This window comes from Myotis davidii, unplaced genomic scaffold (genome assembly GCF_000327345.1).
Source record: "Myotis davidii unplaced genomic scaffold, ASM32734v1 scaffold281, whole genome shotgun sequence".
Taxonomy (NCBI): domain Eukaryota; kingdom Metazoa; phylum Chordata; class Mammalia; order Chiroptera; family Vespertilionidae; genus Myotis; species Myotis davidii.
In genome coordinates, this window is record NW_006293784.1 from 670,761 (window position 1) to 684,041 (window position 13,281).

Consider the following 13,281-nt stretch of genomic DNA (forward strand, 5'->3'; position numbering starts at 1 on the left):
TGTGTCAAGCACTATTCTAGGTCCTGGAAATACAGAGTTCCTTCCCTCATCTCCTAATAGGTGGGACAGACACATATATGTATAAAGTGGAAGTTTTCTTCTGATTGTTTCTATTTTCTCAGTAATGTAGGATTCATGATTATCAATTGAGAGCAAAGATGGGAAAGGAGTGAGGAAGTGTTAAAGGTGTGAGGAGAAAGGAGTAGGTATGAACTGTAATCTGTGAGTGTGAAGAAGAGAGTGGGCAAAGGCAATCTATCAGGTTTGTGAGCAGCACTGATGTCTACTTGAGGCCAGTAGTCATGAGTTTCACTAGTATCTGTGAACATAATTATGTGTTTTACTCCACCCGTGTTAGGTCAAAGGTGTACAGATATAGAAGTAGGTGAAGAGTTGGATTTAACCAGAGTTAGAGTTTGGTCAGGTGAGTAAGATGAAAAGAATCAGGGAGCTCAAGGATCAGGGAGCAGGATCAGAAGGTCAGGGAATTGAGGATGCTTGCAAGAGAGTAGGTTGAGAGTATTTGCCGAGGATTTAGGAAATAGTGTTTTGGGATACAGAAAGACAAGTGCATCCACTTGCTGGCAAACCAGAATGCAACTTTTAATCCCAGAGCAAGGACGTTTTACTTCTTATTGTGAAAAGGTGTCGTGATTGAAACAAGGGCCCGAGTCTGTTGAAGTTTTGCCAAAATTGATTGGATTGACATCAATCTCCTACTTCTGGTACTTTTTACCAAGAAACATATGGTTGAAAGACTTGAGTACACTGGCTAAATCTGAATTTTATTTCTGAATGGTATCTGGGATAGTAACTATAACTGACAGCAGCCAACTAATTTGAGTGTATCTCTTCTTCAAAATGAATTTTATGATCACCAAAACTTCATGCTCAGTTGATTTTTGCCTTTAAAATGAATGGCACCAAGTGATGTCAGCAATACCTTTGATTTATACCGTGATGGATGGTAGCAAAAACCATTGGAGAGGAAGGAAAGCAGTTTGGATGAAGTAGTTAATATGTGGCAGGAACTTTATAGTCTTTATAGCACATTTCTATAATTCTGGAAACTACTGTTCTTATCTCATTTTACTGTTCAAGATCGTGACACTCAAGCCTCACTGATTTCCAATCCCATGTCATCTCTATGGCACTGTGCTGACTCATTCTTTCCAGTGGAAACTTATTGTTTGGGTTTAAAGATGTCCCTTTTCCCTCCAAATTTTTCACCTTAATGGTATTTTCCCCCTGCTCTTCTTTTTAACAAACAAAACAAAACAACAACAAGAAAAACCACAACCCAAACCAAAACAAGTACAAGTTGAGAATACATTGGTTCTGACAGAATTTTACTGTTTTGAATCAACAGAATTTACTGAAAATAATACAAGGGGGCAAAGTGTTCTTGTTATCTTTTGTTCCTGGTATTGAGGTCTTGGAACTGTTGCTCAGGTAATCAGTCAGTGGTACTCAATACATCATTTATAATAATACAAAGGGGAAAAATTACAGCCAAGAAATCCATTCTGTTGATTAGCCATATGTGTTCTAAAAGAGATGGCTCAAATCTCTGCCCATTTATACTGTATAGTATTTTCAAACAGATTTCAAAATTGCCAAAACACTTACAGTGTGAAATGTCCTGTGCCAAATAGTTATGGCATCTTTGTGCCAATAATTGAGACAAAAATTTTCTGTAGGATGAAAATAAGGGCAAAAAATAGCAATCTTCCCCTGTGGGAAGCCAATGATTTTCTTTAGAGAGGAAACAACAGATGAAATATGAGTAATTACACCATGTAGTCTCTTTGGCCAAGAGTATAATTGTTTACCTAAGCTTTTTTTCTTATGGATTAGAATCTTGTGTTGCAGTCCAGTAGATGGATTTGACTGCCTCTGCAACTTCCTTTTATTTTTAAGATTAAGCAGTCCATGACATAGAGGTTAATTGCAACCCAATAGAGCTAAACTAATGTTTTATTAAGAAGGAGTTGGCATCCTGAGCTTTTAGGAGAACAAATGTTCTCATAATACCATGAACAACTTACAGAGCAACTATTAGGCTCTTCATATTCATCTGTCTGTTCACATTATCCTGTATCGACCACATCTAAGTAACATCAGCAAACTGTGCTGAATAATCAGTCACACAGTTAAGTCTCTGTAAAGGTGAGATCAGTAAATATATCTCTGGGAGAAGTTAGAACTGCTGATGTGTTTTTTTTCCTCTGACCTAGACAGTGTGGCTGCTCAACTTTTTCAAAGTTTGTACCGTGGGGGTTGGTGACAGATCAAATGAACTAATTTATCTAATAACATAGGCAGTTCTAGACGTGTCCAAGAGCACAGAAGGACAAGCCTAAGGAAATTCACTGTGGCATTGTTAGTGACAGTGAACAATCTAGAAACCACTGATATGTGCATGAATTGAACATATGAATGATCAGGAATGAGCAAATGCCTAATTTTCTGAGATGATAAAGGTGGAGGCAAGAATCAGTGTCATGTGGGTGGGTCTACGTAGAGGTGGAGGGATGGAAGGGAACTGGAGCACTGTCATGTTTCCTACGGCTTTGGTTTCTTCAGTAACCTATTTGACGAGGTAATCTGCTGAAAGTGAGGAGAGGCAGCTGGTAAAAGGGTCTCAAGAAAAATGATGACTATTTAGGAATGAGGATGACAAATAAAGCCCTGAACCTAGGAAATGGGGGAACGCATACTTTTTGATAATTTGTATTCTTCCATGTGTCATTGAACTTATTCCTTCAGTATATCCTCAATGTTTTTTTCCAAAATATTTTCTGGGTGAACATTATTATACACAGGGGATGAAAATAGGCTGGTCTTTTAATCCAATACTCAGATGTACCAAGGGGTATAACATCACCTGTCTTAGAAATATGAAACTTCAATAAGTAGAATAAGATTGATTTGGAAGTTTCTAAAAAATATTCAGTGCAATTATAATATTCAGTTGATGTAAGAAAGAGAAGTGACCACAAGGAAATATTTGAGTACATATTTTGCCAACATATAGTTACTATGATCTAAAGATGTTCTTCTCACTTTTGCCCAACAAAGCAAAACCAACCCTATACAATGCAAAGGGAGCACAGAATTTTGTGGACAGCTAGCCACGTTGGCTACGGGGACTGTATTATAGATATGAGCAAAACTCAAAGGTCACACATAAGATTACTTATTACTTTACAGCCTCACTTGAAATATATGATGAGTCCATATAGAAGTAAAATACTTTTGGTTGATACTTGTCATTAGTTCTGGATGCTATGTTATTTCTGAGATCATTTGAATATTATCAAAAATGTTGATTATGTGTGAAAAACTGAGACTTTCTCTTCTTATTTTTAAGGTTGGACCAAATTTGCCCGGTTGACACGGGCTTTGACAAATAGCCGAAGTGTTTTGCAGCAGCTCACGCCAATGAATAAAACAGAGGTGGTCCACAAGCATTCAAGATTAGCTGAAGTAAGTGTGAGACTAACTTTGCTTTCCAAGGTGGTGGTGGTGGTGCATTACCCCCTTCCCAAATGATTCAGTATTGATATTTTTGGCTATTATTTTACAAATGCTTATCTGATAATTTATTTTTCCCTTACAGAGTTATAGAAATTTCAGATATTTCTTATTTTCTCTTTTTAAATTGGAAAGCAATTCATGACTTCCCAGGTGATGTCTGGAGTGTGAGGTGTCCTTTGAGCAAATGAGATAGGGAGTTCATGCATTCATCCATTTATGGATGCAGCACACACATATTGAGGGTTTGCTCTAAACTTGGTACTCTGCAAAGGAGGTAGGTATGAAATAAGCAATGGGCTCTATCATCAAGGAGATAAAAACCTAGCAGAGGAATCCGGTAATGGGATGGGATAAATGTTATGACAGGTGCAGTGGGAGCACATGCGGGGCTCTGGAGAGGGCTACCTGAATGAGATGATAGCTGGGCTGAGTGAATCTTGAAGGAAAAATATAAGAGGCAGGTAAAGAGAGGCCAGCATATGCAAAGGCTCAAAATGAGATAGTGCGATGACTTTGAGAGTGACTTCAGTGTGGGTGAAGTTAGGTGGGGAAGGAAAAGTTAAGGTGGTATATAGTGAAACAGTGGTGGTTGGTGTCCCATATGCCAGGGAAGTGACATGACTGCATTCATGCTTCAGAGAAACCTCTTAATGGGAGATTGGTCCCAATGGCTTCCTTTGCAATCCCATATTTGTGTTGCATTAATTTAAAAAGGTTATTCTAAGAAGAGGTCCATAGATTTCACCAGATTGCCCAAAGAGATCCATGGCACAAAAATGTTTAAGAACCCCTGCTTGACCTAGTGGCTCTGTGCTGAACGGGTAGAGAGGGAAACCAGTTAAGAGTTTCTAGTGGACATTCAGCTGGGATGACCATGGCTTTAATCAAGGGATCCCGAAGCAGAAGTGGGCAGATTGCAGACACATCAAGATCAGAGTCAACATGTTTGTTGATAGATTAGAATTGAATGTGAAATAAGGAGATGAGTCCAGGTCAACTCTGTGTTTTTAGTGTGAACAACTAGGTAGATAGTAAGTGCTATTGGTTAATAGAATGGTAAACGTAAGAGGAGGAAGAGAAAGTTTGGAGGTAATGATAATGAGTTCAGTTTTGAACATACTGAGTTTGAAGTGCCTGGCAGGAAATCTGAGTGGGGATTTATGGGTCAGGCCCCAGAGGGATATTTGGGTTTGCATTGTAGGCCTCGGCGTCATCTTCACAGATATGGCTGCCAAAGCCAAGGATTAGACCATGTTACTCAGAGTCAGTATATTGAAACCAGAGAGAAAAGGAATGAGCACAGAACTCTGGGGCAGCTCAAAGCTTTGTTATTCCCGTGTCTTCTGTAATCATCATTTGTCTTCCTGATATGAAAGATGCCAAAAAAGCTGATCAAGGTACCAAAACCATGCTGAGCATTTACTGGGGATTCACAAAATATTCTGAGATAACTGAGAAAAGAGAATTAAATGCATGTGTTCATCAGTTTGTTCTGCTGGAGAAAGGTGAGTTGAAGTGCACAGGAGAAACTTCCTTCACTAGCTGAAGATATTAGTTTGGTTTGGAGAGGGTTAGGAATTAAGTATGTTCCTTTGAATTTAAAGGGTTCTGCACTCGTTCTTGGACCAAAGCTGACAGAGGGACTTGTATTGTTTTCTGCTATAAATAGACCTGTTAGCTTGGGGAGAGAGTCATACTTTTATGAGCGGACATGTTTATAAAAGCCCAAATAAGACTTAGCACTAAATATTAACTAAATAATCATCACAATATTTTAAAAAAGATGATATGCAATTGGTACAAGATTTAAAGTAGATAATTAGATACAACTTCCTTTTTCAATAATGCTTGTTACTAAGTACTACTCATTTTTGAAGCAACTTTTTTTTGGCCTTGAGTTGTCTGTTTCTTTCTACAAATCAAGCTGAGGTGTAGGAGTTTGTTTCTGTGACTGCTGACTTTTATAGTCATGATTCTTTCTGGGTCTTAACTACACCCTATTTAGAGCTTTCCTTTTTTTGTTAACACATTGGACAAGAACAAGAGGAAAGGGACCATGAAGAAGAAAAGGAAAATTTTCTACATTAACACCCGAATCACTCATGATTTTTTTTTCTCTCTCCATCAAGTGGAAAGTTTCTCTTCCGTTGACAGCTCATCATATTTACTTTTATTTTTGAGGAACTCTCATTCTGGTTTCTTCTCATCTGATTTTTTTTTTGCTTTGTTTTTTGATTCTTGTTAGTTTCTTTATCAGTCATCCCTAATTCACAAACCTGAATCAGATACAAAACTACTTTCTGTCAGGACTTAGCCTTGGTTTCAGAGAACATACAAGAAAAACAAGGTTCTCAATATATTTAGTCAGATATCCAAGGACGGACCCAGAACAAGCACCAACTTAGCACAGAGATATTGTCTTTTCAGGCGTTCTCAGGATCTTATAATTTGCTCAACCAGAGTATTTGGACTTGCTGTTGAATTTCAATAGCTCTTTTTACTTTCCCCAAGATATTTAAATTTTATTTTAACTCCACCGGGACATCTAAATTTGGAGCTGGTCTCCATGTAGGCAATGCACCAATTTTCTAGATGCACTGACATCCTGCTGATTGGCTTCAGCTTCTCCCTTTCACACTAGGTAGAGGCAAACATACCACTGTCCATGGTTCTGACTACATTAGCGTGAACACTCAGATATTCAGAGAGAAAGAATGTATCTGTATTGGTACAAAAATATAACAGAAAACTTTATTTTATCTACCCGCCACCTAAGGCTTATTGCTTAGGAAAGTACAAATGAGAATAAAGAGTTGTTACTGAACTGGTTTATAAAAAAGCCCCAGTAAGGGAGTTAAGATTAAAGTAGTGCTCTGTATGTGAGAAAGATCAAAGCTTAAGCATATACCCCTTTAGTTGTTGCCATTCTTTTTCCTCTTCCTCTTCTTTTTTTTTCTTCTCCTCTCTCTCTTCATAGCATTTTGGAATCACTTTATATATGCAAGTCACTGTCTGAAGAATGGGGTTCTGAATGTCTAAAGAAATAGAAGATAATGGTTTACTTTGTACTGTAAATTATAATCACTTGGAAAGGTTCTGAAAACCCACACAAGATTAACAATTATTTTCTGGGGTGGGGTATAGGTATGAGTATACTATGCTTTAAAATTTCTTCAGATGATTCTAGTTTGTAACCAGATTTAAGAAATACTGTACTCTGGAGTGATCCCATTCCATCTCTAGAGGATACATCCTACATTATTCCTGGGTACCAAGCAGGGTGGATTTGTCTTTCTTTTAGCAAATCATGTAGGGCCCGCAACACTGTCAGAGCTCTGTGGGATGTTTGAATTTCTATTAATAGTTGAAGGAAGAAATGAGCTTCAACTCCTTTTCACAATTTCCAAATTCCAGGTTCTGGAAAGCAATGCTAAATCCTGTTACCATGCCCAAGACTTCCCAGACCTCCACTCATGCTCTGTCCTCTGCTTTTTTGGGTGTGTCTTTACTTAGACCTAATCAAAGTAAGTCAAGGTTCATATAACCTTGCACTGAAAAACTTTCCATTTGTCAAAAAGGTATAGAGAAGCAAACTTAAATATTTAGTTTTTTTTCCCCTAAAGGGAATTTAAATCTGGATAGGAAACACAGTATTCTTTTAAGTCCTGATTGAAGGGAGAAAAGAAAAAGATAGGCTATAACATTTTTAACCCTGATATCACTGTTCCAGTTATTAGGGCCTTTGCTGAGTCCCACTCAACAACATCACCAACATAGGGTTCAGCAAGGCCATCAGAATTAAAGTTATGCTCCCTGAGGTGCGTAAGATGTGTGAATAACAGTGGGTCACCCAAATAATTGTTGGACAGTCAGTGAGACACATGTGATTCCATGCATACTTGCCAAGTGAGTGTGCAGAAGGCACTCCCAGAAGTGGATGGCCAGCAGTGCTGTGGGTCAGTATTGGTGTTGGAGGAGGCCATTGAGAAGAAGTGATCGCTGTTTGACCCTTCAGCTGGACCTGGGCAATTGGTTCCTTTCCCCTGTCCTTGGAATGTATGCTCTGTCCACCCTTCCCACAGTGGGAGCCATTTTCAAGGACATAGTCTTGAGAGAGCTCTGTGTTAAGAGTCATGTACAGCGTGCATGACTGAGCCCAGTGCAGGTCTACATGTAAACTTTCAAGATTCTGGTGGGTAAGTGTAGAGATCTACTCATCTGCAGTCACCCAAGATGAGCCTTGTGCAGAAGTTCTCTTGCTTATTAAAACTGTCACCTACCATCTGGAGTGGTCTGCCTCTTTATTCGGTCTCTTACCCTCTGCATATGGTGCCCAAATTTGTGCATCAATAGTTGGCCACTGGAGAAAAATCTGGATGGAGCAGCAGTCACATCAACTTTGGTAGAAGGATTGGACTTGGGATGACTTCCTTTGAACAAACTTTGGTAAAACTCAGGAGAAGAAGGAGATGGAATTATAGGGCGTGACTGGCCTTGAAACCAGAAGTCATGATAATGGGCTGTGGTTTGACTGCCAGTAAGTTTGAATTCATTACTGACTGTGCAAAGATGTCCACAGTACTTATATGTGCATTTTCTCTCTTTTTTAGGTTCTTCAGCTGGGGTCAGATATCCTTCCTCAGTATAAGCAAGAGGCACCAAAGACGCCACCACACATTATTTTACACTACTGTGCTTTTAAAACTACTTGGGATTGGGTGATTTTAATTCTTACCTTTTACACCGCCATTATGGTTCCTTATAATGTTTCCTTCAAAACGAAGCAGAACAACATAGCCTGGTTGGTGCTGGACAGTGTGGTGGACGTTATTTTTCTGGTTGATATTGTTTTAAATTTTCACACGACCTTTGTGGGACCTGGTGGAGAGGTCATTTCTGACCCCAAGTTGATAAGGATGAACTACTTAAAAACTTGGTTTGTGATCGATCTGTTGTCTTGTTTACCTTATGACATCATCAATGCCTTTGAAAATGTGGATGAGGTAAGTTTCTCTTTTTTTTTTTTTAACACGATGGATCATGTTTTGAGAAAATTAAGATAAAAGGAACTTGTAGATAATAAAAACTTCTTTTTAGCTACCAATTAGTTTTTATCTGCTTTTTCCACTTGATTTCTGGTTGAAAAGACTAATAACTAGGAAAATGGCTGAGGTTGGAAGTTGTGGTTGGGAGAATTGGAGGATGTGGTTGGAAGAGGTGGAGCAGAAGAAAAACAGCAACATTGGAGTCAAATACAGTTCATGAAATGGATAATTGATTGAAAGTTGATTAAATACATGTATTTACTTTAGAAAATGTAGCATTTTAAAACTCCATATATCCATAGCTCTTTTGTTACCATATGTACTAGATATATGTAGTAGCAGTGGTTGGATTAACATAAGAAGAAAACTTTTGTGACAAAGTAGTTTTGAATTTTTGTCTTTTGGTTTCTTTATAGCTTTTTCTGTAAATGTATCTAAGTTTATTTTCAGTGAGAGACTACATTAGGTGTCTTCTGATATCTTGTCTAATTGGAGATTCTGCTAATTCAGTGTTATCCGCACAACAAAAATACTTAAAACATGTGTATCTTAAAACAATTTCATCCGGAGTTTCTTAGCCTCTAATTTAATAATGGATAATTTCAACTTGCTACACCAAGCTAATGTGATGCAACCAGTTGTCTCAACTAATAATATGTAAATGAGCCAATATAGAATCTATCTGTTATTAAAATGTGTTCATAATGATATTACAAACTTAATTTCCCTGAAGATTCTATTCTGTTCCTTGAAGACTGCCAAATGGAAAACTCCCCACTATGTTGTTGTTGCTGTTGTTATTCTATGTGTGTTGGGAGGTAGATCTAAACTTTTCTTCAGTGACTTTTCCCCCCGATAAAATTTTCTATTTTCAATCAACTTTAACTATATTTAAAAACCTATTTTGCCTGAATGTTACATATAGACATTATATCTTGATACTGTACATGTAATGGTTAGTTTAAAAATTATGGTGAAAAAGGAATCATAGGGATTTTACCTATATCGAGCAATTAAAGGTACATTTATTTCTTTCCAGTTTACCTTCTGGAAAGGGTTGAGAGGGATTGGTTTTAAAATGTTAATCATGTGATAAGGAGATAATAAGAGAATTTATATTAAACTCACTAAATGGATTAATATATTAAAATTAATACATTCAGATTTCAGTTATTTAGAACATAGACATAAAGATTTCAAAAAAAATAATCAAAGGATTGATTCAATTCATAGGAAAGAAAATACATTAAATCCATTACATAATAAATGTATTTGGTATAATATATAAATACATCAGAAGATCCTCAGCCTCATTCATGTGAAGGAAAATACAAAGTAAAATAACAAATGCCCCTGACATCCTATTTTTAGTAATCACATTGTTAAGATCAAATGGCTGCTAACAGGCGAGGATGGTGAGCACTGTGGCTAGGGAGGTGCCCTGCTCACATCTCCCTGCAGGAAAACGGCTGCCTGGAGCACGCCTAGTGTCCTGCAGGATCCGGCTCTGGTTTGGGAAAGCCAGTTGTTAGCAGCTTTCAAACTCAGCATTCAGTGAGTCATCACACTGGCACACTGGTGGCTTGAAACTTCCCAGAGTGGAATATTTACACCCAGAAAGCTGCAAATGCTACAAATACAGACTTTTTTTTTAATTTGCTGTAGAACCGGCTGTTCATCATTTACCAATACACTGCTGAACACAGTTGAAGACAGCTGCCGAATTTTCTGATCTGCCCAGGTTCACACACTGCAGCCACATTTCCCCAAGGCGAGGAATTTCCACAGTGACTAAGGATGGGGGTGATATTATAATTCACCGATTCCTGATCATTGTAGAACTCCCTATTGAGCAGTTTTTGCTCTGGACTTCCCCTTTACGGGTACTGTAGTCTGAGGCTGTTGCTACCCAATCGTTCCTTCCCTTCTTACAGTTGTCAGAACTGCACCGTGGTCCTCCCTCCTCCCTTGATCCTTCCCAGGCATTTATTTCAGTGAAATTTGTGCACATCTAACCCTGACTTGGCCTCACTCCCAGGGGACTTGAGTTGACAAAGTGATGGTGTGGGCACGCTCATACATTGCTCCAGGGAGTATAAATTGGTAGAACCTCTATGAAGACTAATTGGCAATATTTGGTTTTTTATAAAAGAGCAGAAGCTAGAGGAAGTTACTTTAAATTGTTTGGAGGCTTCTTTTATTATTTGCTTCCTTTGTCACCAAACAGTAAGATTATGTACCTACCTCTTGGCTTTTCAGTTTTAGGTCTTGTCTTCGACTTCTCACTATGGAATTTGAGGTTTTAACCTTCTTTCCCCTCCTGTCCTCACTATATACATGCACTATTTCCATCACCCCCTTCTCACAATATAGATTTATCCTTTTGGTTCAATAGATAGTAGGTTTTTATATCATTAAGATTACAAATATGCTGCTTATAACTACATTTCAGCTATGATGCTCTGGTTACTTTTCCTTTTATGTACTTTCCATTTTCCCGAGAGTTGCTAACTGTCTGTTTTTATCATTTGCTTGTCACTAATCTCGCTATCAATTGTCTAAATCTCTCCTTATTATAATAATGAAAACAATATTCTATCAACATCATTTTCTTAAACAAGCATCTCTTCTTTCTACCCTCCTACTATATTGACAGTTTAGCTAGCTATAATATTCCAGGCTAGAGATCGTTTCTCTTCATAATTTTGCAAGTCATAATGCCACTGCAGTCTACCTTCTAATAATTCTGTTAAGCAACTCGAAGCCATTGTGATTTCTGATCCTTTACACCTGACCTATTTTCTCTTTCTAAAAGTTTGGTATATCTTTTCTGTCGCAGAGTTCTGTAACTTACTCATGAAATGCCTTAGTGTGTGTCCATTTTCATTAGTTTTCCTGAGCACGGACTGGGTGGTCTTTTCAATCTGGAAAGAGCACGTCTTGATTTTTTCTTATGTTCTTCACCTTCTCCCCCTTTTTCTCAGTTTTTTCCCCCCAGCAATTCTTTTATTTGGATATTGTACCTACTGGACTAGTCCTATAATTTCCTTGGTTTTTGTTCCCCTTTTCTATTTCTCAATATTTTATCTTTTTGCTATATGTTCTGGGATGTATCTTCAATATTATTTTCTAAGTTTCTTTGTACTTAATAATGTTTTTTATTTCTTTTTTTGCTTAAGGTCTATTGGCTTGATACTATTAGGGGGATGGGGGGACATGGGGGCGGTGAGGACACATTTGTAATACCTTAATCAATAAAGGAAAAAAAAAACTAAATTCAATTTGGCATATATTTCTATCCATTAACTTTTTACCATTCTGGATTATTATACTGTAGTTGTATTTTTTTATAAATAGTCTATAGATTTTGAAAATCTCCCTAATTGGCAAATTTAATCTATGTAAATTTACTGAGATGAATTACACTTTAATTTACTTATAGGGTATATTATTTTCCATTTTAAACTTCTTTTTCTTTGCTTTCTCTGTGTTTTTGATTTTAGTTTTCTTCCTCTCTGTTATGTTTTGGGTTGATTGAAGTTTTCTTTAATTTCCTGGGTCTCCCCACTGGTTTGGAAGTTTTTCTAATTGATTACTCTTAACATCAGGACCAGTATTTTCACATCAATATTTGACTTATTGTTGTCTTTTCTTTTCTCCTCAATAATTCAAGGACCTCTGTTCATTTTCTCATCTTTCAAATTTTTACTGTTTTGTACTTTGGTTCCACATTGTTTTTAACTTTCTCTTTTTAGTTATTATATTATTGTCTTACTTAATTACAGCATTTATTTAGTGTTCTCCACACGTCTACCAGTTTCTTTGTTGATACAATTTTATATGTTTTTGGCCATCTATTTTTAGTTCAGTTCCTGTAGGTTGCCTCTTCATTATCTATTACATAATATCCAACTTTCTGGAACATACTTTTTACAGGAAGCCTTCTTACGTTATCCCCAAGCAACTCTAATGAATATCTTCACCATATTTTATCTTTACTCATGTTGTCATTCACATATTGAAATTACTTTTGTTTTGTTGCTTTATGTGTGTTCATGAGCACTGTACCAGTTGTCTGGTGACCTGGGTGTTATGCCTTCTCTAGGACATATCTGTTGTGAATGGTTTCTCTGGCTGTCAGTCCTAACTGTAAAAAAAGAGAGGGAATGCCTGACTGATTTATATCACAAGGTAATTATAAGGAATAAATGGGAAAAGAGACATGAATGAATTTTGCTTGTAGAACTCTTCCTGTCTGAGGGATATTATTATTTCATTTCTGTATGTTTCTTTCTTCAGCTTGATTATAAGCCCTGTGGTGGTGCACAATGTGGTCCATCTCCTTGGTGATCCTTTTTGTGCTCTGAGTACTTAGTAGTGACTCATTGACTTAAAGCAATGAAGTGTCAGCAAGGTTTAGGAAATTGTACAATGACATAAAACAAACTAGAACTTAGCAGTGAGGAAGTGAGCTAATGGTGGCTTGGGAAAAGGCGAGTGTGAGTCTGAAAATCACAGTTTGATCCTTTAACATGATGCAGGTCCACAATGACTTAGAGGCCTTAATAACACTCTTTATTTTCAAGACTGTCTCAATTGCTGTGCCCACTGAAGGTAATTTGATTTACCAGGAATTCATGAACTGGATATGTGACTTTTTAAAAAAGAGAACTGGGAGGCAGGGAAGACAGCGTCC

General features: G+C 37.4%; 1 protein-coding gene across 1 annotated transcript in view; it reads left to right on the top strand.

Moving 5' to 3' along the window:
• KCNH5 (potassium voltage-gated channel subfamily H member 5) overlaps nucleotides 1–13,281 on the top strand; it is a 278,882-nt gene that overhangs the window by 40,137 nt on the left and 225,464 nt on the right. Inside the window, exons 5-6 of the mRNA XM_006767638.2 lie at nucleotides 3,374–3,489; nucleotides 8,151–8,543. Coding sequence (XP_006767701.1) covers nucleotides 3,374–3,489; nucleotides 8,151–8,543 — 509 coding nt within the window. The remainder of the gene's footprint in view (nucleotides 1–3,373; nucleotides 3,490–8,150; nucleotides 8,544–13,281) is intronic.